The sequence below is a fragment of the Engystomops pustulosus genome, chromosome 2, assembly GCF_040894005.1.
Source record: "Engystomops pustulosus chromosome 2, aEngPut4.maternal, whole genome shotgun sequence".
NCBI classification, from domain to species: domain Eukaryota; kingdom Metazoa; phylum Chordata; class Amphibia; order Anura; family Leptodactylidae; genus Engystomops; species Engystomops pustulosus.
Window position 1 is genome coordinate 240,649,578 of NC_092412.1, and position 26,345 is coordinate 240,675,922.

Sequence of the window (26,345 nt, forward strand, 5' to 3'; positions counted from 1 at the left end):
GAGGGGGACACAAGAGCTTACAGTCTATGGGGAGGAGGAGGTGACACAAGAGATTACAGTCTATGAGGATAAGGGGGTGACACAAGAGCTTACAGTCTATGAGGATGAGAGGGTGACACAAGAGCTTACAGTCTATGAGGATGAGGGGGTGACACAAGAGCTTACAGTCTATGGGGAGGAGGAGGTGACACAAGAGCTTACAGTCTATGAGGATGAGGGGGTGACACAAGAGCTTACAGTCTATGAGGATGAGGGGGTGACACAAGAGCTTACAGTCTATGAGGATGAGGGGGTGACACAAGAGCTTACAGTCTATGAGGATTAGGGGGTGACACAAGAGCTTACAATCTATGAGGATGAGGGAGTGACACAAGAGCTTACAGTCTATGAGGAATCCTTTAGAATATATGTTTTTGCAATGTTTTTAAGGTTATCTTCTCTCTATCACTATCAGATTGGAGGGCACCATGAGTCCTGCCACTGGACTCAGCAACTGTGCACCTAACTGCTGAGGCCAGTGATTGGTCCAGTGATTAAGTGAATGATATTCGGAAACAATCTTTTTGAATGTATCTTTTTTGCAATGTTTTTAAGCTTCTCTGCTGTCTATCACTATCACACTGGATGGCACCATAAGTCTTATCACTGGACTCAGCAACTGTGCACCTAACTGCTGAGGCCAGTGAATTGTCCAGTGAATGATATGGAGGAGGAGATCTTTTAGAATGTATATTTTTGCAATGTTTTTCAGTTTCTCTGGGTTTTTTTTCACGTTTCCATCTGCGTTTTAGCTCACTGCGTCCCTCCATCCATTTCCAGGAGCCTCATGTCTCCCATGACACAACCTCAGGCTTCTGCCTCCCAACTTTGAGTAACTTTGCTGGTGTCATGTATGAGAGGAGGGTCTGCAGCAGGAAGGCGGGAGCCCCGGAGCCCAGCAGTCAGCCCGCAGTGTAGCTCGGTACAGAGCAGCTGCAGCAGATCCCTCAGCCCCTGCACTGCCGCACACACCGGCTCCATCACCCGCTACTTGTCACCCGTCTCCTTGCATTGCCCGAGGCTGCAGCGCGGACGAATCCGTGCGCCGGGAGAGGGTGACGCGCTTCATGCGGATGAACACCTTGGCCGCCTTGTGGCTGATATAGAGCTGCAGTCTGATTGCTGCTCATCACTTTGCTAGGACTGAAGCTACTGCACTACTACCGCTGCTGCTGCTGCTGAGGACTGTGTGTACCAGGCTCTACTCCATCTGTATGCAACAAGAGGAGCAGGCAGCACCCAGCTTTTCCACAGGAGCACCCTACATAACTAACAGCTGGAAACTAAGGAGCTGTCCAGCACTGGAACCTCCTGAACATGAAACTCTATTATTTCTACCTGCTTGGATTACTTGTCAGCAGTGGGCAAGGTAGGAGGCACTGCCATTCATCACCTAACCCCATCCTTTAGGTGTATTACTAAGTCATAGACGTCTGGCATAGGATTGCAGTGTGTTATTATATCCTTACCTATGTATCTACCTGTCTATATATCTATCTATAAGGAGTGTCACATATATATGCATCACATAGAAATATCCACCTGCCCTCATCTAATATTATACCCCCCTCTTATCTAATATTATACCCCCAAGTCAAATCAATTCCCCACTTGCCCCCTGCATAGCTCCCAGCTCCCTGCATAGCCCATACCTGCAATATTTATTATTTTGCAATTTCTCTCCCCAATATTGTCATTTGCCACTTCCAAAAAAAAAATATAAATTTGTTAAATTTACGACACCTCCGCTTCACCCCTTTTCCATAAGGCTCATCCACCAATGCAGATGCAGGCGCCGATAAGTGATTCTAAACCCAATTGAAGTTGTTTTCTCATGCTAAGAGGCTGGAAAGCTGAGGTTGTAATTATCAAGTCACCAAAACATCAAGTTCTGCATGTTAATGGGGAGGTGGTGGTGGTTGGAGGAAGGTTTTGGTGTTCTGGTTTGGAGGCAGCAGGGGGAGCTAGAGCTCTATGTTTGGAGTTCACATCTGAGTTTTTCTAGTTGATTCAACTATGTGTTAGGATAAGCTTTGACACACTCCAAGACTGTCTTCTATCATTCCTGACATTTTGGACATGAATCTTTCATTGCTTCATACAAGAGAGGGCGAGCGTTGAAGCCCATGTCATGATCCTATGCGGAGTATCGTCCCATAGGGGACCTATTCTCTAATATAATCGCTTCTCATTAACTACTTAACTGAGATTTCTTCTAAGACCTTACCTATAGATCTACTGTCCTGCTATGTGTTCTGTTGCAGAATATATAAAAGAAGCCTAAAACACAATATAAAATAGAATAAAACTCGGGTAAATGTGACCACATCCACAAGGCGAGTCTGCAGTGGTCACCTGTCTTTGGCAGCCGCCTGAGGAAGGGGCTTAGAAACCAATTAGTGTTTTATGGAAGCAGAACTTGCAGGCGTAATGAGATGTTAGAACCTGATCCATGAATATTTCAGAGGAATGTGAATGTGAAAACAAATGTGCTGGACTTTTAATGGTCAGCTCTGGATCCTATGGTCATAGCTCCAGTCTTCAGAGATAACATGTCAGCACTACAGGGCTGCCTGATATTAGCATAGCGGGGATCTCATGCAGGTTGTGGAGCCATCAGATGCTTGTGTTTACTCAGCCAGGAGGCTCCTGCTCCATTAATGAGACAGTAGGGAGTCATGAGAAGAACCTTTAAGACCATTGATTGTGCACTGGGCGTAAAAAAAGATCAAGGCGATAGTTTGGGTGAAGGCAGAGGGAAGTGAGATCACACTGGTGGCAAACAACCAGGAGACTCATGTCACTCATGGACAGGCGGGAAAAAATAATAAAAAAAATAATGCATAATATGTATCAAGGTTGTGGCTTTTTTATAATGAGAGCAATGCAAAGCGTTTTGGATCAGATTTCTTTAGGTTTTTTTTTATGGACAGGAAATGTAATATCTGGTGAACTTCCAGGATAAATAGCAACATGATAGTCTTTAAAAATTGAAAATTTTTTTGCTCATTTGTCCATCTATACAATTATCATCAAGACAACATAATGGTTTATTGGAACGTTGGATAAAATAATGATACAGTAACATAAAAAAATTGAAAATAATGATATGGTTGTTGTTGAAATTTTGATCATGGTTATCTTTATCAGTAATATTATTGTTTTATTGGTTATTGTTTTGTATTTTTATTATTATTATTATTATGATCACTAATATTTTCTATAAATAAATTATAAATAGTCAGATTCGTCCTGTGATCCTGTTTGGCACATGTTCTAGATCACGCGTGTTCTAGGTAGACAGAACATTATAAATAGTCAGATTCGTCCTGTGATCCTGTTTGGCACATGTTCTAGATCACACGTGTTCTAGGTAGACAGAACATTATAATTAGTCAGATTTGTCCTGTGATCCAGCATCTGTTTGGCACATGTTCTAGACAGGTAGACAGATCATTTCATTTTTTACTCCTATATTTTCCTGCTACAGTAAAGCTTTTTCCATACAATACTTTCCCTTGGCATAAAACAATATCTATACATTATAATCATTATCATGAAGCAGCAGCATTAACATTAGCCCCCTCCCCCTGCTCATCATCATCATCATCATCATTGTCATAATCATTGTCCCCATCATCATTGTCCTCTTGATTATCATTGTGTTTATCATTTATTCATTTATGTGATTATTATTGCAGCCACTTATACACCTGTTGCCTATATTCTATATGCTATAGTCCCAGCACGTTCCATCACCACAAGGATCAGTCCCTGTCCCCAATGGGACCTGTAATCTCCAAAACCCACCAGAGCTGATTCCTTTGGTCTACTGACTCAACATGCATTGACTTTGTTGTATGTTATTGGAGTTTGAGGGATTAGCCCACTAGAATACCAAAGATTTACACCCAGGACCCCAAGGATATTGAGCCCCCTCCCTGCTGCCATGTTAATTGTTAATGCATCCAACATGTCACTTATCCATCATGTTGCATCCATGACTTTGACCCCTATTATCTGTAATACTGGTTCCTGATTATAATATTATTATAGGGATTTATAATAAACAACATTTTACTAAATATTTCCCAATTCCAATGGCCATTCAATCCCTTACAGCATCACCCCCTTCCTGGTGACTTTATATTCTACATAGACAATAGTAATGCAGGTCTTGTAGAGGTTGATCAGTTCTTGCGAAAATGTTTCCATTCTGGTTTATTGCTTTAGACATAAATTCTCGAATTCTGATGGGATTGTAGCAGTGCACAGAAATCCTGCTGATTATAATCTATATTATTGCAGTTTGTATCTATAGGAAGAAGTAATGGCCACAGCCCTGTCATGAATTCTCATCCAAATATGATAATATGATAGTATTTCTTCTTCCGTGATAGAGAAAGAAACATGGGAATCAACTGGTTAAAGGGGTCCTCTGCTTAGGACAATCCCTTTGTAGCAGTAGGGTTCCCATGGATAAGATGATGACGATGGAATCAGCAGAAGAACATGGTCACAAGTGTCCTATGCAGCACCTCTACAGGTGGAATTAGGAACTACACTGTCTTTTATTGAAATCAGTCAGTAATCTGATGCCTTTTAGGGCAATAAAAGAGGGTTTTCCAAAGTAAATGAATAATTGAAGAGGATGCTTAATAGAAAACCTATTTTTTAAGAAGTTACTAAGGCTATTTAGTTCACCTGTGGGTTTCAGTGCCATCCGGCATGTTCTTCTGGCCTGGATTTGTTTACCCATCTGACCCAACATCACATGACCCCAGAAGCCAATCATAAGCTGTCACATGGTAATCTGAAACTCCTAATCCTTTTCCTCTTAGACTTTTCCTGTGTTGCACCAGTTATCTGGAATGCACTTCCCTACACAATATGGATAATTTGCAACATCTAATGTATAAAATGTTCTCTGGACTATCTGTCACATGACCCCAGCAGCCAATCACCAGCCTCAGTGGCCTTTGGGTTGTCTGTGTTACATAATAGTGTTATATTGTAATCTGTAACTCTCTCTCCTGTTAACTGTAGACTTTTCCTGTGCTGCACCAGTTCTCTGAACTTATCTGTCACATGACCTCAGCAGCCAATCACCAGTCTTAGCGGAATTGTGTTGCCTGTGTTACATAATAGTGTTATATTGTAATCTAAAACACTCACTCCTATTCCTGTTAGACTTTTCCTGTCCTGCACCAGTTCTCAGGAATGCACTACCCTAGACAATATGGTTGATTTGCAACAGTATAAAGATTTCTCTGGTATTCTGATGAAGATGTTTTCCTTTCTAGGTGAATAATCAATGAGAATTTTAAAACAAAATCCTCTTCCTATTAAAGATGTTGTCTAATTTTAATATTTTTTGTGTTCTGAAATAAGAAAACATAAGAAAAAAACCTATGGGTTCCTGTGCCACCCTATATGTTCTGCTGGCCAGGATTTGTTTACCTATCCTACCCAACATCACTTGACCCCAGTAGCCAATCAGCAACCTCAGTGTTGTCAATGTTGCAACAGTGTCATATTGTAATCTGACACCCCCAGTATAAAATGTTCTCTGATATACAGGCAGTCCCCAGGTTACGTACAAGATAGGTTCTGTAGGTTTGTTCTTAAGTTGAATTTGTATGTAAGTTGGAACTGTATATTTTAGAATTGAAGCTCCAGCCATTTTTTTTGCCTCCTTGACAATTGGATTTTAAAAATGTTGGGTTGTCATAAGAACCAGGATTAACAATAAAGCTTCATTACAGACACCTGTGATAACTGTTATAGCTGATTATTGTAGCCTAAGGTTAAAGTACAGTAAATTACCAACATCCAGAGGTCCGTTTGTAACTAGGGGTGTTCTTAAGTAGGGGACCGTGTGTAATCGTTTTAACCAGGTCTTTCATATTTATGATTTCTCTCCTTACTTCATTGTTATTCCTTTAGAATCTAACCCAAAAGTGTCCTCCGCCGTACACTCCTTGTACAGATACCGTCTGCGCTCTGGCTCACGTAGATGTATATATTTCTAGTTGGGTAGCTTTTTCATATATGTTATGTCTAATTTGTGCAAATATATTCTGATACCTACTTTGTCAATACCAGTTGTCCTGTGTAGTGACATCTAGAGATGGAATATTAAGTCTATATTCTACTATTTGTAGTACTACAGTATATGTAGTGTAAGACTATGGCTACATAGTATAATGTCATTAATCATGATACATTGATTGTGATGTATAGCAAAGGGTAAATTACATTAGATAGAAGAAATCAATGCCCAGCAATGATTGTGAGTGGATACAATGTGGCAGCCATTGTCCATCCCCCATTCTATAGACATTGTATCTCCCATGATGTGGAAACATGATGGTCCCCTACACACTGATGTGATTAGAAATCAAATGTAACAGCAACCAGACTGAAAAGTGTGATTTTTAGGGAAAAATGTTGCAAGGTAAAGCTTATGATGGATCTGAATAGACTACAGATGTCTCTGTCTCTGCTAGGAAATGAATGGCAGGATTGTCACGAGGAATGACAGCTACATGGACACTAAATCTGTGTTAGAAATTGAGTTGTTATCCGTTAAGCTTATTCTACTATTAAATGTTTAAAGGTATTAAATCAAAGATAGGTGATACCTTACATCCTCACCGACTTTGGAGGATACCACAACATCCCAAAAGTTTCTCCATTGTTCACCAAACACAAGTCTGAACAATGTATAGCGGGTGCGTCTGGGATTGATTCCCCTCCCCCCTTCCCCTCCAATTAATATGACTGTAATGGGCTAAGCCGAAACACAAATAAAGGTGTCCAAATATTTTTGCAACCCTTCTTTTGTTTACATGTTTTTCGCCTAAAGCCCCAGAACTATCCGGGTACTGCAATACACGGAACAATGAGCATGTGTTATCTTCAATTGACTCTGGACCCGTTTTTCGGGGTCAGATATGGCGACCTGGACATATTGCCAGGCGAACTGCCAATCCGGAAGATTGCCGCCCTTAGCAACTAGCCCTGGCTATGATTGGAAAGGAATTAGAAGGATTGGGGCATTCCTTGCCAATTGCTAGGGGATAGACTGTTTCTCCCGCAATATGTCCGGGTTGTGTTGTGGAATCTATACCCTTTAAGTGAGTTTTGACTCTGTTCATCTCTAATAGTGTCACTTCAGTCAACCCCATCTTTACTCCATCAGGCTTGTTGCTCTGTGAGCTACAGAATCGGAGATACAGGCAGTTTAATGTAGATAAAGATCAAGTTAGTGCCAATTTATTTACCTGCCTCTATCACAGAACCACAACCCTAATGCCATATAAAAGATAAGATTCTTGTCTTTAATATGACAACAAAGTCATATTTCTAGATAGAGTATTGAAAATATGACTCTTCTCTGCTTATTTTCACATGAAATTTTTTATAGGTAAATGGGTGAGATTTCACATAAAAGAGGGGATTCTAAAAAAAGACATTTCATACCGTACCTGAGGGAGTTTGTAGTTTAATGGGGTGAAATCTGGTGACAATTTCCCTTTAAGGTTAAGGATAAGAAATCCTAGAATACTCCTTTAAGTTGACTGAATGTATCATCTGTGTAGCTTCAATGCAGAAATAAGTAGAGCTTGCAAGTACTATGGATTCTCAAGAACTGGATCACATTGTCACACGGCTTTTGTAACGTCTACTAAGTCCTACTAAGAAATCTTCGCTACATTTACATCACATATTTCCATTAACACCGGTGGAATCTTATGAACAATTTTCGAGTAAATCTCTTGTTATACACAAAAACTTGTCCAATAGATTATGGTTACATTGTGTGAAATCTCTTATAATGTTTTTTATAGCTGTGATTATAGTATGGTTTCTACATAGTAGCAAAGTCTAGTTGTTCTCCTTGATCTGAGACACTATGGGGCACATTTACTTACCTGTCCGAAGAGATCACCCAAAGTTCATTGTTCCGACGATAATGCACTGTGCCACAATTCACTAAGATCGTGCACCTGATATCCTGCATGTGTCTCTTCCCCGCTCAGGTCTGCCGGAGTTCACCATCTTGTTCCTGGTGCATGTAAGTGCTTGAACTTGCGACACAATCTGAAAGTTAAATCCTGCGCTCAGTCCAACGGCCCATCCCCCGATTTCCGTTGCATGAAAGCAGCGCAGTTACGACACAATCCCCAATTAAATACCTGTCCCAGCAGTGCAAATCCCGAAAACATTGGAAAACCCGACGAAAGTGCAATCCACGGACCCTTAGTAAATAAGCCACATTTTTGCAGAATTTTTGTATAATAGATCATAAACCCTCTAAGTAAAAAATGACACCTACAGTTATGTGACGAATAAGCTCCACCTCAAATAGGGAAGATTGATGCAAAGTAGTTGTCAATTATTTTGATTTTCTTTTTTTATTAAAATCATAATTTGATACATTTCTCATAATATTTACAATTTGGGGAAACCTGATTATTTTAGACCTCATCCCCAGGGTTTTCCTCTGAATAAAATCTAATGTTCTAAGGATCTACAATCATGTAATATATAAATACATGAAAGTCTCCAGAAATATGAAATACATGTGCAGCATAATGTATCTTTTACATATGAGGTGTATTATACATCTGAGGATTCCAGTGATATTGTATATGTTTCCTTTCTAGTGTCATAGTGTAAGATTTGCTTTTGAAAAGCCTTCACTTCCATAATATTTGATGACATAAATTGTAATTCCATTTTCCAGTATTTTTACACAAAACGCTCCCTTTGTATACTGAGTAATTCAGAAGAGCCGCGTGGGGGGTGTCATGCTCCCTGCAACGACTCTTGATGGATCCGTCAACAGAAGAGAGGAAATGGGGGAGATTTATTAAGACGGATGTCTCCTAAACTAGTCTTCATCTCCTCTGCTCCCATGTAAAATGTGACTAATTTATTAGAAGGTTCAATCCTGTAATAAATGCCTCTTGTATCTCAAAGGAAATAAACCAAAGGACATTACTCCTAGATCCAGGCATCGTGACTGTGGTAATCTTCTTATATTTGTTATCCAAGGCCTCCTGCTTTCTAATATCTACTTTTGAAATTATGCTGAAGGGCTCCTGGGAGGCGTTACCAGAGCCCCGTTGTGTCAGTGAGCAATGAGCACTTCACCACTCCCATTATGAGCTGCTGCATAGGAAGTAGGGAAGTGCTGAGGAAGTAGGGTGCAAGGGAGGCAGTCTAATAGCATGCAAAGCTGCAGCACAGGGGGGCTCTAGTAACACCCCCAGGAGCCTCTCAGGCTCATAAACATTATAAAAATAAATTTTTACAGGAAGGAGGTCATGGATAACAAATATAAGAAGATGTATGAATAAGCATCCATGGTTTATCATGATGTAGATTTCCTTTAATATTTTGATAGATTTCCAAAATACCAGTGGACCATGAGATGTCCATACCACAACCTTGTTGATGGATTTCTAATCCACGACGATCTTTAATCTCTAAGTATCCTACAAATTTCCAATATACTTTCTGTATCAATATCTCACCGTTTTCTAGATCTCTGCTACTTGTCATTCTATAGGAAGCTTCATTGTTTACTTCCAGTGGTGGATAAAAAACGGTCATGTGATGTCACACAGGTGCATGTTACAGTAATCAGAGCTGTGCGATATACTGTTCCGTGCACCTGTGTGACATCACATGACCATGGAGCAGTTATCATTCACAAGAAGTAAACATTGAAGTTTCCTGTTGGATGACAGCAAGCAGAGATCTAGAAAACCGAAAGGAATTAATCCAGAAATGATATTGGAAAATTGTATAACTTTTCAATACACAAACAGCATTATTTATTTGCTGAAATGGAAACACCCCTTTAAGGCAAATCTTTTTGTAGAGACATAAGGCTTTGAGCATGTAGACATGTGTAAGGTTGTGATGTTCTCTACAGCCTGTTGAGGGCTTGCTGGCAATTTATGTTGTGATAATGTATTGAATTTGTATTTTCGAGAAATTGGAGCCCTTAATAAATTCAGCGTAAATGCGCACACATCTTTATTCATTGCTGAAATTATTACAACTCTTCCATTCATGTGAACAAGGCTTAAAGGAAATCTACTACTTAGAAAAGCTCAATGTAAATCAAGCACACTTACATTTAGCTGTAGGTATTCTGATGTAGGCACCTCTCTTTATTATCTATAAACCTAATTTCTTCAAAAATCGCCTTTTTATGCAAAATAGCACTGGGCTCATAATATCCGGCTTTCTCTTTCAGCAGTTCCTCATAGCTCCGCTTCTATCCCACCCCCTCTTTTGGCAATTCCTCAGTGCTCCGCTTCTATCTCGACCCCTCTTTCAGATTCAGCAGTTCCTGAAAAGCTCCGACCCTATCCTGTTCCCTCTCACTGAAATTCCTGAAAGCTCAACTTCTATCCCGCCCCCTCTCACTGATATTCCTGAGAGATCTGCTTCTATCCCACCCCCTCTCTCAGCAGTTCCTGTGATCTGCGCTTCTATCCTGCCCCCTCTCACTAACGTTTCTGAAAGCTCTGCTTCTGTCTCTCTACCATTCTATCCCGCCATCTCTTTCGGATTCAGCAGTTCTTGAGAGCCAGTGACGTCAACCGCCACATGGCAACACCTGCGCATGTGTAGCACCCTCCACTTTGTGTAAAATGTTGGGTCCTACAGCAATGGTAATGTACTGTGTATATACCTTTAATTGTTATCTGTTTCATAAAGAAAGGGGCCGGCCTACCAAGGTGAGAGAGCAGTAAAGGATTATGGGAAGAAGAAGGGAGGAGTTAAGAGTCAGAGTTAGAAAGAAGGAGTGAGCAGTCAGAGTGTTTGGCCGCAGTGACTGTGTTCAGAAGGAGTCTGAAGCAGCATGTCTTAGAGGAGACAGGAAGGAGAGCCTGAGTCTCAGAGGAGCTCAGAGGAGCTAAGCAGCACAGCAATCAGAGGTTGTGCTGGTAAGAAACAAAGTGCAGTGCAGCTGAGAAACCAGTGAGAAGCACGTGGAGAATCATATTGAGGAGGATAGCTCACAAAGGTGGCCTGCATCCCTACAGTTCAAGTTCGAGTCAAAGTGTGCAAGTGTTTATTTGGTGCTGCCATCATCGCAAGGCAAGTGTTATACACCTCCTCCTCCATCCATCCCCTGGGAGTCAGCCGTAGTCGGGAAGGGTTCATAACAACACGCTGACCCATAACACCTAACTCCTAGGGCCCAAGTCAGCAAATATTATCCTGACTAGCGTCATGAACATTTCCATACAAGTCCTTTCGTTTCCCCTTTTTCAAGGAGTCTTGTGGTGGCCCCTGGTTCCTGCTCGGTACCCTGGACCTAAAGAGACGAGGCGCGACAGATGCAAAATCGGCTTCCTCAATGTGCAACCACTCGTTCCTCAGGTGGTACATGCCCTGCACGGTTGTTCATCGAAGGACCCGAGTGATGTCACTGGCTTTCAGTAACTAATGAATCGGAGAGAGGGGGTGGGATAGAAGCGGAGGAGTGCCAAGCACCCTGTGTGATGCGCACAAGAGTAAACGGTTCCAATTTGCCATAAATCAAAAGCCCCTTTCTGAAGAAATTACAAGGTTTTATGGATAAGGAATAATTGCCGGCATCAGGGGGGCAATAGCTAAATGTCAGTGCAATTGGTTTATATTGACTCTTTTCTAAGTGGTAGATTTCCTTTAAGAAATCAATTTGCTAGTCATGAAAACCTTCCCATTGAGTGGCATGGAGTTTCTTTTATTTAGGGTTCATGGGCTTCAAGTGACACCATTGGCTTGAAGTCCAGTTACACATAGTAGAAGACTTTGTTTGTGTGTGATTTATTCTTCTCTGTTCTTATGGTTGGTGAGAACGCAGTATTTCTGTACTTTGAATAACATTGCTATCGACACTGTATTCTACAGTTGAGGTCAATATGTCAGGGAAACTGAACATCTTATTTTCTTTTCCTGTCTGTTGTCATTTCTTTTCATGTTTTACTTTGTAGTTCTTTCTAGCTGTCAATATTCCCTTATAGCTCGATATGGTCCCATGTATTATACAATATCTTTCAGGATAAAACAGAAAATATACAGGGTAAACCGATTGAACTTTTGATTCACTAACTCATTTTCCAATAAAATATTAAAATATGTCTATTAAAAAGTCATCATTTATTAGACAATCTTACAGTTTCCAGGTGTATACAGTAGAGTATTAAGAGTAGAGTATTAAGAGCTCTATTGTTCTGATTGACTGTGGTCTGGTGTCTTAGGTAATGTGCATAGTAATATGTACTTAGTGCTCTATATACAGTATTGGAAGATAGATAATAGTTGACAATGTTCCAACTAAAATTCCTTCCGAAATGTCCCTGGTTACTTCTGCTTTCAAAGCAATTACCACTTGAATAATCAGCAGATACATAAATGGAACTTGTTATGCAGATAAATTCAGTGTGTTATATATAGGGCTGTTTTATAGGGAAGGCTCCCGGGGCACGCACCCCCGGGCCCCCACCATCTTACTCCTATGGTCTGGAATTCCAACAGCTCCAATAATGAGTAGGTTTTTGTATGTAATCAATGTTGTGTGTGTCTGTGGGACGCTCACACAAGTCAAGGGAAGCTTAGCAGAAAGTACTGAGTCCAGAGGTCGCACTAACATTTTTCCAGAAGGGTAATAATACTCCTCTCACCATTTTTGAGGAGTAATCTCAGCCGAGGAGGAGTATGAAATTTTCAGTAATACAAATATATAACTCCTAGCCGTATATAGTGTTAATAGTTATATGGAACAAAAGTCTATGGGGCGGATTTATTAAGCTGTCTGAAAGTCAGAATATTTCTAGTTGCCCATAGCAACAAATCACAGCTCTCCTTTAAAATATTCATGAGCACTGGTAAAATGAAAGCTGAGCTGTGATTGGTTGCCGTGGGCAACTAGACATATTCTGACTTTCAGACAGCTTGATAAATCTGCCCCTATGTTTTTACCCTGTACCGTCTTATTCTATTTGTATATGTCCCCTATGATTTGTAAAGCGCTACGGTATGGCGCTATATAAATAAAGATTATTATTATTATAGATGTCTACTTATAGAAGAAAATTTGTTACAGCCCCTGCTTTTGTAGCTTCTTGGGACAATTATAGTACTATTTGGGGCCGACGCCGACCCCAGACCCCCAACCACCCACAGAGTTGCCCAAGGCTGACGCTGCGCCCCAGACCCCACCCACAGAGAGGGCCAGAGCTGACGCAGCCCAAGACCCCTCCACCCATAAAGTGGGCCAGAGCTGACGCTGGCCCCAGACCCCCACCACCACCCACAGAGCGGGCCAGGGCTGAAGCTGAGCCCCAGACCCCACCCACAGAGCGGGCCAGAGCTGACGCTGGCCGCAGACACTCCACCCCCAGGACCCCCTCCCCCATAGACCTGACTGATGCCTGACACCGCTAAACTTATTTAATTTTTTTTTTTAAGGGGGGGGGGGATTTGGGGCATAACGCTTTTTTTAAACTGTTTAATTTTTACTTTAAATGTCATTTTTTTGGGTTTTTTTAATTACTTTTTTTTTTTTTTTTTTACAAGGTCGCATGTGTCTAAACTAGACTATATAGATCACAGATAACAGTGACCTAATGGTAACAGTCTATTGGATCACTGTTATCAGTGATCTGTATACAGAGTCATGCAGGGAGGATGCATATAGCACCTTCCCTGCAGCCTCACTGTATACAGGGGCTGCTCTGGCTACAAGATTGGTCTGTCACATAGACAGCCCAATCTTGTTCATAGCTCTGTGTGCACGATCGCACTCGGCCATGGTGGGGGGGGGTTGGGCGGAGCTACTGACTGCTTCAGCCCGCGGCCGATGTAGAACGTCATGTGACCTGTGCTCCGGTCACATGACTTTCCATCGGAGCCGCAAGATACCTCGGCAGGAGAGGAGGGGCGGCACTATATTGTGGGTGTTGCCGAGCGTTGCGGGCGTGAGCTGCGATCCTGGGCAGCAAGCGCCGGCAGCCAAGCACCCAGCCTGCAGATAACCACCAAGCGTATTTATACGCTTGGCGTTTTTTTGGAGGGGTAAATCAGCCTCTACAAGCGTCATAGACGCTTGTAGAGGCGTTATCGCGATCTCTGACTGAGTCCTTATTTGCAAGCAGTATTTTATAGAGCAAGATGAGCTGAGTAAATTATATAAAGTGTCCTAGCTGCAGGCAGCAAGTTATAGAACAGGAGGAGCAGGACCAGCGTATTATGGTGCTCCCACCCTCTGGAACCCGTTGGATATATAAGGAGGCTTCAGGGAAAATAGGTGCAATTCCAGGGCATGTACGCCAGGTTTCAAGAGCGAGCCCTGATAAATATGACCCATAGTGTTCTAGCATAGTGTACAGTGTCCTATTTGCAAGTAGTATGTTATAGAGCAAGATGAGCTCAGTAAATAACGTGCTGAGCAGATTGCACTTAGAGCAGGAGGAACAAAGCTGATTGTACATGGTGTCTAATCTGCAATTAGCATGTTATAGAGCAGAAGGAGCTGTTGAGATTGTACATAGTGTCCTTCCTACAGACAGTATATTATGGAGCAGAGCAGGAGGTACAAAGTTGATCATACAAAGTGACCAATTTACAATTAGCATGTTATTGAGCAGGAGGAGTTTTTTTAGATTGTACATGTTTTTTTATCTGCAAGTAGTGTGTTATAGAGCAGGAGGATCTAAATCTCTTTTCTCCTTTTGCTTGGGACCCCAGTGAGTTTTTCTATTCTCTGGATGACAGCCTGTATTATCTAGTGAAATCACCAATTGTCCATAATAAGCAGAGATTTAGGTCATGTCTGGCGCTAACTCTATGAGAGATGCTAGTGACATCATCCTCTATTAGTTTAATTGAAATAATTCTTGTGTATTGTCCAATGGCCGACAGAAGGGAATTGTTTTCTGTTTTCAGGGCTGGCCATTTAATGTTCTTTATTTTGGCAGATCTTAAAACCTCACTCTCTCCCTAAATAGACATCTGTTAGTCATAGTATTGGAAAGTCATTGACCCCCGTGAGCCACCAGTTATTCTCACCAGTCATTTGCTGCCATAGTTTCCCGATTCTTATTTTTATTGTCTATTCTATGATTATTTACATATTCGTGATGGGGGAGAGATCCAATTGGGTCTCTGCTGAACAAAATATTATTATATATCATAAGACATCAGATTTTTTATATAACATGATAATGTACACAACATAAAAGAGCATACAAACAAGATAGTAACCAAATGATACAATAGTAGAGATCTATCATTGTTACTGTAAATTATAGATGATACATCACTACCTACCTCTAAAACACAGGAGCTATTTTTATGCTTTTCAGAAAGACATAAGGAGAAGAAAAAACTGCATGAGCAAAACTGTTTTAATTACTATCAGGATGAATCATTCCGATCTCTGTTTATAGAGATGAACATCCTGAACCATAGGATTAGGGGAGGAACGGGAGATAATGTGCGGATGGCCCGACGCCAAGTCTAATAGTAACTAGGAAGGCTGTGGCATCGATAAAATGTTATTATGGTCGAAGCTGTAATAAATCACAGGGTATTTAGTATAATTAGTTTTTGTATTATTTAATTATTCATTTAATTGCATTATTTTTAATTTTTCCTATTTTACTTTTATATTATATTATTGTTGTATCAGTTCACAGTTGAAGTTTGGAGTCTGTCATTTTCATTTCTTCAGTCGCTGACAGCTTTTTGTCTATGATCCGGCACTATAATCCAGGAGATTTTTGAGAAATTGCTTCAGATGCCATGAAAATAAAAACTCATCTAAACAATCCAATCATGAAATAATTCCAACACCGTTCTCTGTAAATATAGAATGATGACATGGGGTGCAACTTGGGATTTAGTTGTGGCTCTTAGTAATTGGTCACATGGTGATGATGCCCTCTCCACTGATTGGGAGTCTACACCGTGGGGGATTGAATTCTTGTTGCCTCTTTTAGGAAGTCTGATTGGTCTAGCTATTGTTTGGAAATCCCCAGAATGTATGTATACCAAATGTAGCTCCTCCCCCAACTAGAAGCCCCTGGTGACATTGGTCCTCCAATGAAACATGTCATGGGTGCTCTATAGTCAATAATTCGTTAATATTATGGGTGCCCTTTAGAATATTTTAGCATTTGAGCTTCGAAAAGGAAAATCTACCTGATAAGAACGTTTAAAATAGTGAATTTTATTATTCAATACTTAATTTAAAAAATGGGCTAATAAACAGCCGTTTCATTTCCACTAGACTCGCTTCACAGTTAAAATCTCCTTGGAGCAACACTACACACTTTCGCTCAAAAACATCAAAAACATCTAAACAGGAGAGGGCACTAATGGTTTATAGCCGCCCACCAACGTGCCTAAATAAATATTGTTCCCTGCCTGACACATTTCTGCACCAGCCCTTATGACTGATACATCAGCAGAGGCATATTAACGTATGGACTTTGGCATACACGCAGCAGGACAGGCACCATGACCACCGCAGATTACTTAAGTCTGGTAGTCACAGTCATCTGCCTGCATCACCGGCACTGTAGTGGCCATAAGTGCCACACGATCACGCCGGCCATTTATTTAAAAAGCCCCACCTATAAGGGGCGGTACCCTACTGAGCCATCCAATTGCAGCGTCCAACACATCCCATGACACGCTGAGTGGCTGTCGAGCCTCCCGGTCGCCGAGGGGCTTATCTTCTACAACCATTGGTACCGCTCCCAGGCATTTGAGCTTTAAATAAATAATTATGGTTCTGTAATAAAAGTTATGTTTCATCTTATAGGGTTGACATTTAAAGGTTTAGTTGCCTTAGGGACAGAGTTCCTTAACATGGAAATTCTATTGGGCATTCACATTTTTGGAATCAACAATACTGTAAATTGTTGGGGAGGACAAGTACAGATTTCAACCATGTACAGTCACTATTGTGGCTAATCAATGGCTGCTAAAGTCACATTTCCTTGTTGACATATGTTGAATCTCTGAATATGGGGGTGAGGGGATCTGCAAGGAAAAATATGTAAATAAGTTTTCCAGGATGGGATAAGGAAAACATTACCTTTCATGACTTTTTCAGAAGGCCTTATGACATGATGCGGGATAAAAGCCAAACCAGTATATCTAGTCCATAGAGAACAGATATCTTACTACACTGACCTAGTCGGAAGCCTCTCACTCAGCTAAACCAGTTTCCTATACTGTACTGAGGAGATGCAAAGACACTGAAACCGTGCTTTGTGTACCGTGGGAGTCTGTTTCTTCTGGAATAGATGTACTAGTTTGGCTTTAATCCCGCATCATGTCATAAGGCTTCCTGAAAGTCATGCTCAATGTAAAGAGGGCTGCCTTACAAGGTAGCTATGAGGCAATGCTTTCCTTGTGCCATCCAGGAAAATGTACCTACATATTTCCCAGATTCGCCCAGTGGAGCATCAATGGCTGTAAGTCTCCACACGCCTGCAGAGTAATATTCTTTAAGATCATTTTTAGTACTTTATTAATATTGATGACACCTTAATAGATGAATCGTTGACCCATTTTACAACATAGTCGATTATAATTGAATATATGTGTTGGTTGCCTCAGACTTTCAAAATGGTGGCTAGCTACTACCTTGTTTAGCTGCAAATGACGATTGTGCTTTTATAGAGGGAAGACAGCCTTGCTCTTGGCAGAGTGGGCGCCCCCAGAAGTTCTAAGAGGGATGGGGGTGCACCAAGATAAAAAAAAATCACCTATAAAACAAGTCCTTGCAAACATAGCCTTTTATTGTAGATCATTACCAGTCATGAATCCAGCCTATAGTCAGTAGAATACCATGTAGAAGTAATGGATATAAATATAGTTATAGGGGCATATTTATCAGGACCTCTGCGCCACGTCAGCACTTATTGCTAGCACTTGCGATTATTTGCCCCAATCCCAGTGGGGCATGAAGGGGGGCGCGGCCCGGCTGAGCGGAGGGTGTGGCCGGCCGGGAGTGGGCCGGCGCGGGGCATTACTGTCCCCGCACCTGCGCACTTGCTGCTGCCGGCAACTTTTCATATGCGGAAGCCTCTTGATGTATCCTGCTGCGAATATGCAGCAGTGGGGCTATCATACGCTGGTGCACGAGTGCCAGCGTATGATAAATATGCACCATAGTGTCTATCTCACTATCCTGTTCGCATATCTAAGCCCAGAGGCCTTAGTCCCTATATATTTTCCACTTTTCCCTATCTATGTATACAAAGGTCTGTAGAAGGTGTCCTCAGATGGCCACCTCAGGTCATGTAATTATTAAGGGATGGCATCTGTCCTTAAGTCCTTCCGGGTGGCCAATAAGAATATAGCTTAGAATACAGAATTTTTCTAAGCTAAGGACTTAGAATACAATTTTTTTTAGTGATTTCTCTAATATGCCTCTCAACCTCTTCCCAGTAACGGTGTAGCTTTGGACACTTCCAGAAAATATGTCCTAGAGTTCCTTTTTTGTTCTCACACCTCCAGCGCGTGTCTGATAATATAATTATTTTCTATGTTGGTGCTAATGATGTTCAATTCTTAATTCTGAGCTATTCCATTCCACCCAAAAAATTATCCCTGCACATTTTAGCAGCGATAGAGTTAGTTGGATACCCTCTGACACTTTGCGTGGACTCATCTCCAACTAGTGTCACCCAATTGTAATATTTATATATATCCTTCAAGTAATGGTGTATTGTAGAATTACTATATGGGGAAAAAAAAAATTAAAAATCAGACATATGCGGGGAGGTGACACCGACATTCTCTTTAGTAAGGATTCTGTCCTGCAGGTACATTGATTTGACATTTTAAGATTTACTTTCCTTTATTGACAAATTGATTCCCCCTGTATATAAGGGCCATATATAATACGGTACTAATGAACTGGAGAGAATTTACCTTTAATATGCTGCATTATATTTCTCAGGTTCCAGGGACTCCCGACTGTTGGCAGATCTTATATATAAATATTAATAATGAACCTAGAAGGTAAATGCCATTTACTCATAAATGCTGCGCTATGCAAATCAAATGGCTCTATCAATATATTCTGCCACGGCAATTAGCTCTGATTTGCTGCGTCCTCTTATACGGTTACTATGTGATCAATACTATATTTTAATTTTTTATTGGTAAGGATGTGCATTTCTTACATTTCAGATTATTATCAAGTAGAAAATAGTGTTAAGTATTAGACATTTGGGGGTCATTTACTAAGGGCCAGATTCATGGTTTCCTGACGTTTTACCCGAATATTTCCGATTTGCGCTGATTTTTCCTGAATTGCCCCGGGTTTTTGGCGCACGTGATCGGATTGTGGCGCATCGACGCCAGCATGCACACAATAGAAATCGGGGGCGTGGCCGAACGAAAACCCGACTGATTCGGAGAAACCGTCGCATTTACAAAAAAAAAAGTGTCGCTGGATACACGCTTACCTTCACTAGGAATAGGATCGTGAACTCGCCGGAAGACCCTAATCCACTGCAGAGAACGTGCCGCTGGATCGCGTATGGACCGGTAAGTAAATCTGCCCCATTATGTTCTCAAAGCTGCATGATCCTTGCTCTTCTCATAGGGACAATAGGATGACCAGATTCTATATAAGCGAAATGGTAGAAATTTAGTAATTTATTAACTTTATTTAATAAATTCTTTCGGGGAAAATTTATCCAATTTCGTGAAAAAAATAGGTCATCAAATACTTTCACATAAACACCATAATATGAAGATAAAATTAACAACTTACAACTTTTCTCCCTTTCATGGACCAGAAAAAAATTATAAACTTTAAAAGGATATGAATAAAATAATAAAACACAGTGCAAATCAAGACAAAACGGCAAAGGTTCGGATTGTAAGGAAGCACATTCACCTATCTAGATGTCCCAGCAGTAGCTTTTGTTCTCCACTGCTTTCTCTCTCTGTAGAGTGATTCATTGGCCCAGATATATCATTGTCACAGTTTTTTTGTCTAAGGCCTGATTCACACGACTGTGAGGGGGACCTATATACGGCCGTAAGACCCATAGACAGCAATAGGCTCACGGAGCGATAAGGTGCTGCACACGTGTGGAACTGTACCACTCCGTACACGGGGAAAAGTTAGATCATGTCCTATTTTTCCCCGGGAGCACAGCCGTGCACACAGCCATGCATCTCAAGGGAGAGTAGAGGGGGTCACCTTTGCCCTCTCCACCCTCTTCTGTATTGCAACTTCCCCCTTAACAAAATTGGACAACACAGTATTAAAGAAGTAGAAGAAATAAAGGGGCGAGATGTTGTACTACATTTCACTAAAAAAAAAATGTCTGTGTTTCAGTGATTTGCATTACAAGCATGTTCCTCAAACAAATTATACTTGTAATCCAAGGATTCAGCATATGTAGATGTGACCACAAGGACATATTTAGGTTTAATGGTTATGTGCACAATGTATTTAACATCAGCACTTCCAATCTGCTGAGACTTCTAAACTTATAGTCTCATACTGCTTACACTCCTTGGACCAATTAATCACTCCCTACTGTCATTGCTGCCCTGTCTAGTGGCAGAGAACTGATCCAATCATATTCTGGACCAGGGCTCAATCTCATATAAGGTTTTGTTGACTCGTGCTTTTTGCCTGCTCTTTTACTTAGCTAGTGTTCATTCTGTCTTCTATATTCTGGTATTTTGACCCTTTGCCTGATTCTCTGACTATCGGTTTGCCTTATGATTTTGTATCACATTCTCCTCTTGTTTCTGACTAATATTTGGTGACTATCATTCTTTATGTGTATCGTCTAGTCTTTGTCTCCATGTTTTCACTTTGGCTCAGGAAGGGAGCTTTGACCAGCTGTCTAGCACTTATGTTAGGTAGAACAATTTGGGACATATCATACCTAAGTGCCAGTATATGGTCCCCATTATTTTGCACTAGGGTCAAAAATATTTGATCCCCAGGTAAAAGTGCTACTTGTTGGGTCAACTATGAATGCTCTTTCCATGTATGGAAATCCCTGCCTTGCCTAATTTGTATAATGGTTAATGTATATATTAAATTGAATGTATATTAATGACCCAGATACATGGATCAATACATACAAAGAAATAAATTCATCATGGGTTAATTTTTAATTGATATTTGTCTCAACATAAAAAAAATAAAACACTTTTGCATAAATTCTCCAGATCATAATAAATATCCAGAATTTCATTTTGTAAAGAGATACATTATACTCACCCAGATGATAATAAAGGTGAGGTTATGAAGGTGAAATAAGGATTAATTATAACGCAGGGAAAAAACAATCCCAGCACATATTATTCCTGCTGCATTCGGACCGGTTATTAATAGTGAGAGAATAATGGAGGACGGAGCAGACGGCGCGATGACTCATTTGTTTTCGTGTGCCATATTGCAAATACTGAAATTCACATTCATAAAATATGTTTCCTGTACCACAATCTTCATAATGAAATGTGTGTTTCCTTTCTCCTTTGAGCTTCAGATACTAATTAAAAAAAAAGGTATTACTATAGTAAGCAACACAAGAGTCGTTCTGTAAGCAAGTGTGGTTATTACTAAGTCTATTGTGCCCATGTGCTCTGGAATTATGTATCAGCATAATCAGTGTATTATCTGTGTGTATCAGTGTATTATCCCATGTAAATTAGAGCTATGGATGTTTACTTAGAGACAAATGTACTGCATGAATGGATCAATTGGTTTCAAATATAAAGGTGAAAACTTTTTGAATCCGTTCAAATATTAATTTTGGGTAAAACTTTTTAAAGGAATTTTTTCCTCCCCCTCCCTCCATGCTACTAAATAACCAAAAATAGAGACACATTTACTAATTACAGTGCAGTCTGTATTATGTGCAGTGTAGTGTGCAGAGGGCGCCAGATTCAGAATTTGTGGTGCACATTCTTCCTTGGACAGCTCTGACAGAGTGCACCACTTTTTTTAGGGTGCACCTTTAAGTTGGGGTGTGCGACACAATTCTGTCTGACTTTGCATGATAAATGTGGCGCACAGACCGACTGAGCACTGGAACCCCCCACACAGTGCAGAAATATGTGTTGCATGAAGAATAGTGCAGTTGTGCCACAAAATGGTCATGTGCGACACAATAGTGGTGCAGACACTTCCTAAATACCTATGCCAGAAGTTTGCACTGGAAAGAATGGGTCAGATTTACTTACCCGGTCCTGTTGCGATCCCGCGGTGTGTTGTCCGACGAGGGTTCAGGTCTGCCGTGATCCACTAAGATTGTGGGCCCGAGTTCCGGCATCCGTTGCTTCTGCCTCGAGGTCTGCCGGAATTCACCTTCTTCCTGGAGCATGTGAGTGCTTGATCTTGCGACACAATTCCGCTTTTAAATTCCGCGGTTTGTCCGAATCCGCCGGGTTGTGCGATGGCCACGCCCCCTGCTTTCTGTCACATGCAAGCCGACACCGATGCGCCACAATCCTATGGTGTGCGCCAAACCCCCGGGGAAATTCGGCGTCAAACGGAAATAATTGCAAAACCCGACGAAAGTGCGGCGTTTGGGCCCATAGTAAATGAGCCCCAATGTAAAAAGTCCGTCAGAAAACTGGCGCACAGCCCCAACGTGAATTTATTAGTCATAAACTGTGTTCATATGATTTATTGAAATAATTTGTTACTAGAAGAGAAGTGATACTACGGAGCCTTTACACTATAAGAGTTGCTTTTCTTTTCTATAACAATTTTTTATGATTTTTACAACAGTAAAAGAATAAATTGACACACATTCTATGCCCTGTGGGCAACATTTACTCTCACCATGTGGACAAATGAACAGTGTGAAATATTACAAGTCATATAAAGTTATACAAGTTATATAAAGTTATACAAGTTATATAAAGTTATACAAGTTAAGTCATTGATAAAGATGATAAGGTCCCATGTTTAAGTTCGAGTCTGGCGTTCAGGTTTGGTCGGATTGGTGGCCAAAGAGCCAATCCAACAAATTAGCACCCCTAACAACTACCGTAACTATCATTGGCAAGGAGGACACCCCTGGCCAATCACAGCCATGGCTAGTTGTTAGGGCCGTACATTTGACCAGCAATCTATTTGGCTGAATGTTGAACTTGAACGTCGGGTCCACTCATCTCTATTCATTGATCCATGGATTTAACCTGATTTATAGATTTATAGTCAGGTGGTTTTCTTAAAGGAAATTCATCATATAGATATTGTTAGATGATCCATGCAGCCGTAGCTTCTGTGTGTAGTAGCAGAACTGTAAAAAAAAATTCTATTCCACACTTTTTAAAGCTAGATTTGAAGATCTCTTCACTGAAAACAGAAGCACAGCCTCTGCTCTTCTGTTCATACCTGTGCCAGTGTCAGCTCTTACTCCACACATGAGAGGGGTTTTGCTAGGTTAAGTAAATTCACACACCAATGCACCAGTGCTTCAAGTCCAGCTACAATCCTGGAATATAAACCCATATTTCACAGACCTGATGCGACCAACCACACACAATAAGGTACCATTAAAAAGATTTTCAATACTTAACACTGTCTGCACCTTAGTATGGCAAAAACTGCTAACACATTCCCTTCAAGAGAAGAAGCAGTAACTACTAAAGCTTCTATGTTACTTCCAGTGCATAGAATTCTGTCCATGCTTTCGTGATTGATATGCAGGTGCACGAACCATTATATCACAAAGAGTAATCAGAGCCGTGCGATACTAACAGCTTGTGACCATCACAAGACCATGGACTGATTTCTAACAACAGGAAGTAAACATAGAAGCTTTCAATAGCAGGACAGCAAGCAGAGATCTAGAAAACGGTGAGGAATTGATACAGAAATTACATTGGGAAATTGTGTAATTCTTCCTCACACAAACAATATCAATTATTTGCTGAAAGTGGACAACCCCTTTAAGTTTCTGCTCAGTGTCTGTGGGGCAATACATATTGGACACATCTTCCATTCCAGCCTATGACTTGCTCGTGGTAAAGTGCTGCTTAGTTCCCCCAACGCAGCAATTTGAGAACATCTCCTTTGCTCTCGGCTCTTACCACCTTTCATTTACAAAGAACCATTTAAAAGCATTTACAACAGTCTGTCGTTGCAATAAGAAGCCAACTGTGTTTTACAAGGCTTAGTTGCTGTCTTTATGGCATTGGCTACAGGAATGTGTTCTACTTTCTACAAATAACCCCAAACCCTGCAGGATCTCCTGGGGAGGACAGAGAGAGATCAGAGGAGGGGAATGGATGAGTTGAACCAATTAAAGTTAAACAACTTGTTTCCTAACGTAGGTTACTCTGTATGTGACACTCATATGGGACTATAAAGGTGTTATATAGATAGTAAAAGATAGATAGTTATAGATAGATAGTGACAGATTGATAGACAATATATGTGAGTTAGCTGCATAAACATATACTGTAAATACATTGGTACATAGATAAATAGATAGATAGATAAATAGATATGAGATAGATAGATAGATATGAGATAGATAAATAGATAGATAAATAGATAGATATGAGATAGATAGATAGATAGATAGATAGATAGATAGATATGAGATAGATAGATAGATACATCGATAGATAGATAGATAGATATGAGATAGATAGATAGATACATCGATAGATAGATAGATAGATAGATATGAGATAGATAGGAGATAGATAGATAGATAAGAAGAAGTAAAATCCAAGTCAGCACAATCTTATGGACTCCTAATAAGGAGGGGTGCAGCGCCCCCAAAGGTTCTGGCTTGATCCTCTTGTAGATAAATAAAGTAGAAAGCGGGCAGCACTCCACGGCCACTTGTTCAATAAAGTTCACCTTTTATTTTGAAATTTTGAACCATGGAGTGCTGCCCGCTTTCTACTTTATTTAGATAGATAGATAGATAGATAGATAGATCGTTAGATAGATACATAGATAGATATGAGATAGATATATAGATATTAGGTAGATAGATAGATAGATAAATGGATAGATAGATAAATGGATAGATAGATAGATAGATAGATAGATAGATAGATAGATAAATGGATAAATAGTGGAAAAAGGCAGCACACCAAACGAAGTCCAGTATCAAGTGTGAAAAGTGGGTTCCATTTTATTCCATGTTTCAAAATACAGCAACGTTTCGGCTCTTTAAGAGCCTTTCTCAAGCCAAATAACAAGAGTGTACAACATACATATATACCCCATCCGGGTGATCATGTGATACATTTGTTTCCGCCCCCTAATTTGCATATTGCGTCATCATATTGAAATTTACACAGTGAACATCAAATAAAATTGCTTAAATTCATAATGACATATGTTACATACAACATAGTAAAGTGCATGTGCCTATGTAGTGTCTGAATTGATTAGTGCTTAACCATTGGTGTAACAGTATCAATAAAGTGCTGAGTGAATTCAAATAAAGTTAATCAAAAATCTTTAAAAACAGTCCGGGTGTCTCACCACCTCGTCCACCAACAGTGTGCACAAAAGGGAAGGAGCGATCCGTTCGTCACCGCCTCTGTTCAGGAGTTTGGCTTGGCGCGCCGGTGTCTGGAAGTGCTTGACACGCATGACTGGAACGCAAGCACAGCGGTGCTTCACTGCGCATGCGCGGACTCGTCCTGTAGTCAAGGAGATGGCTCACGTCATAGATGGACAAAGCGGGTACAGATCGCTGTATGTAACAGACGTGTAGCCAGGTAAAGTATATGTTGCCAACGGTTATATCAAAGTAGGAGGCTACTGGCACAGCACGGAGTATGCATATGGTAATAAGGAAAAAACCACATATATGGGGAAATGACATAATTATTAACCCCTGTAGTCCGGGGAGAGAGAAGATTTTTTAATCCCTGATGATCCTATGGGGACCCTATAGGGAAAAATGTAAATATGGTTATGAGACCCCTCGTGGTTCGCTAGGTAAGTGCAAATACTCCCATTGGCACAAGTTGTAGCCACCTGATAATAAATGGTAAATCACATAAACATCATTTTAGTAAATTATTATGCAAAAAAAGGAAAAAGAAAAAAGAGAGGCAGTACAGGATCTGGTGCAACACAAAAAATTGGTGGAAGGGACTGGTGAGAGAAAAAATCCCGGAATGGCTTTCTTGGGTTCATGTCATCTGAGAAAAGAAAGAGAGAGATTCTTAAGTTAGATATATGATAGCATTTAAGGTATAGGGTATTTCTTGTTACTTAGAGGACCTACAGTATATATCAGACAATG

The 26,345-nt window shown here is 40.6% G+C and overlaps 1 protein-coding gene across 3 annotated transcripts in view; it reads left to right on the top strand.

Moving 5' to 3' along the window:
- The first annotated feature begins 949 nt into the window (after window positions 1–949).
- NCAM2 (neural cell adhesion molecule 2) overlaps window positions 950–26,345 on the top strand; it is a 240,759-nt gene continuing 215,363 nt past the window's right edge. Inside the window, exon 1 of one of the 3 annotated variants that reach the window (XM_072138586.1) lies at window positions 950–1,408. In XM_072138586.1, coding sequence (XP_071994687.1) covers window positions 1,357–1,408 — 52 coding nt within the window. In that variant the 5' untranslated portion in view covers window positions 950–1,356. The remainder of the gene's footprint in view (window positions 1,409–26,345) is intronic. The other 2 variants (XM_072138588.1, XM_072138587.1) reach the window with 2 other exon arrangements.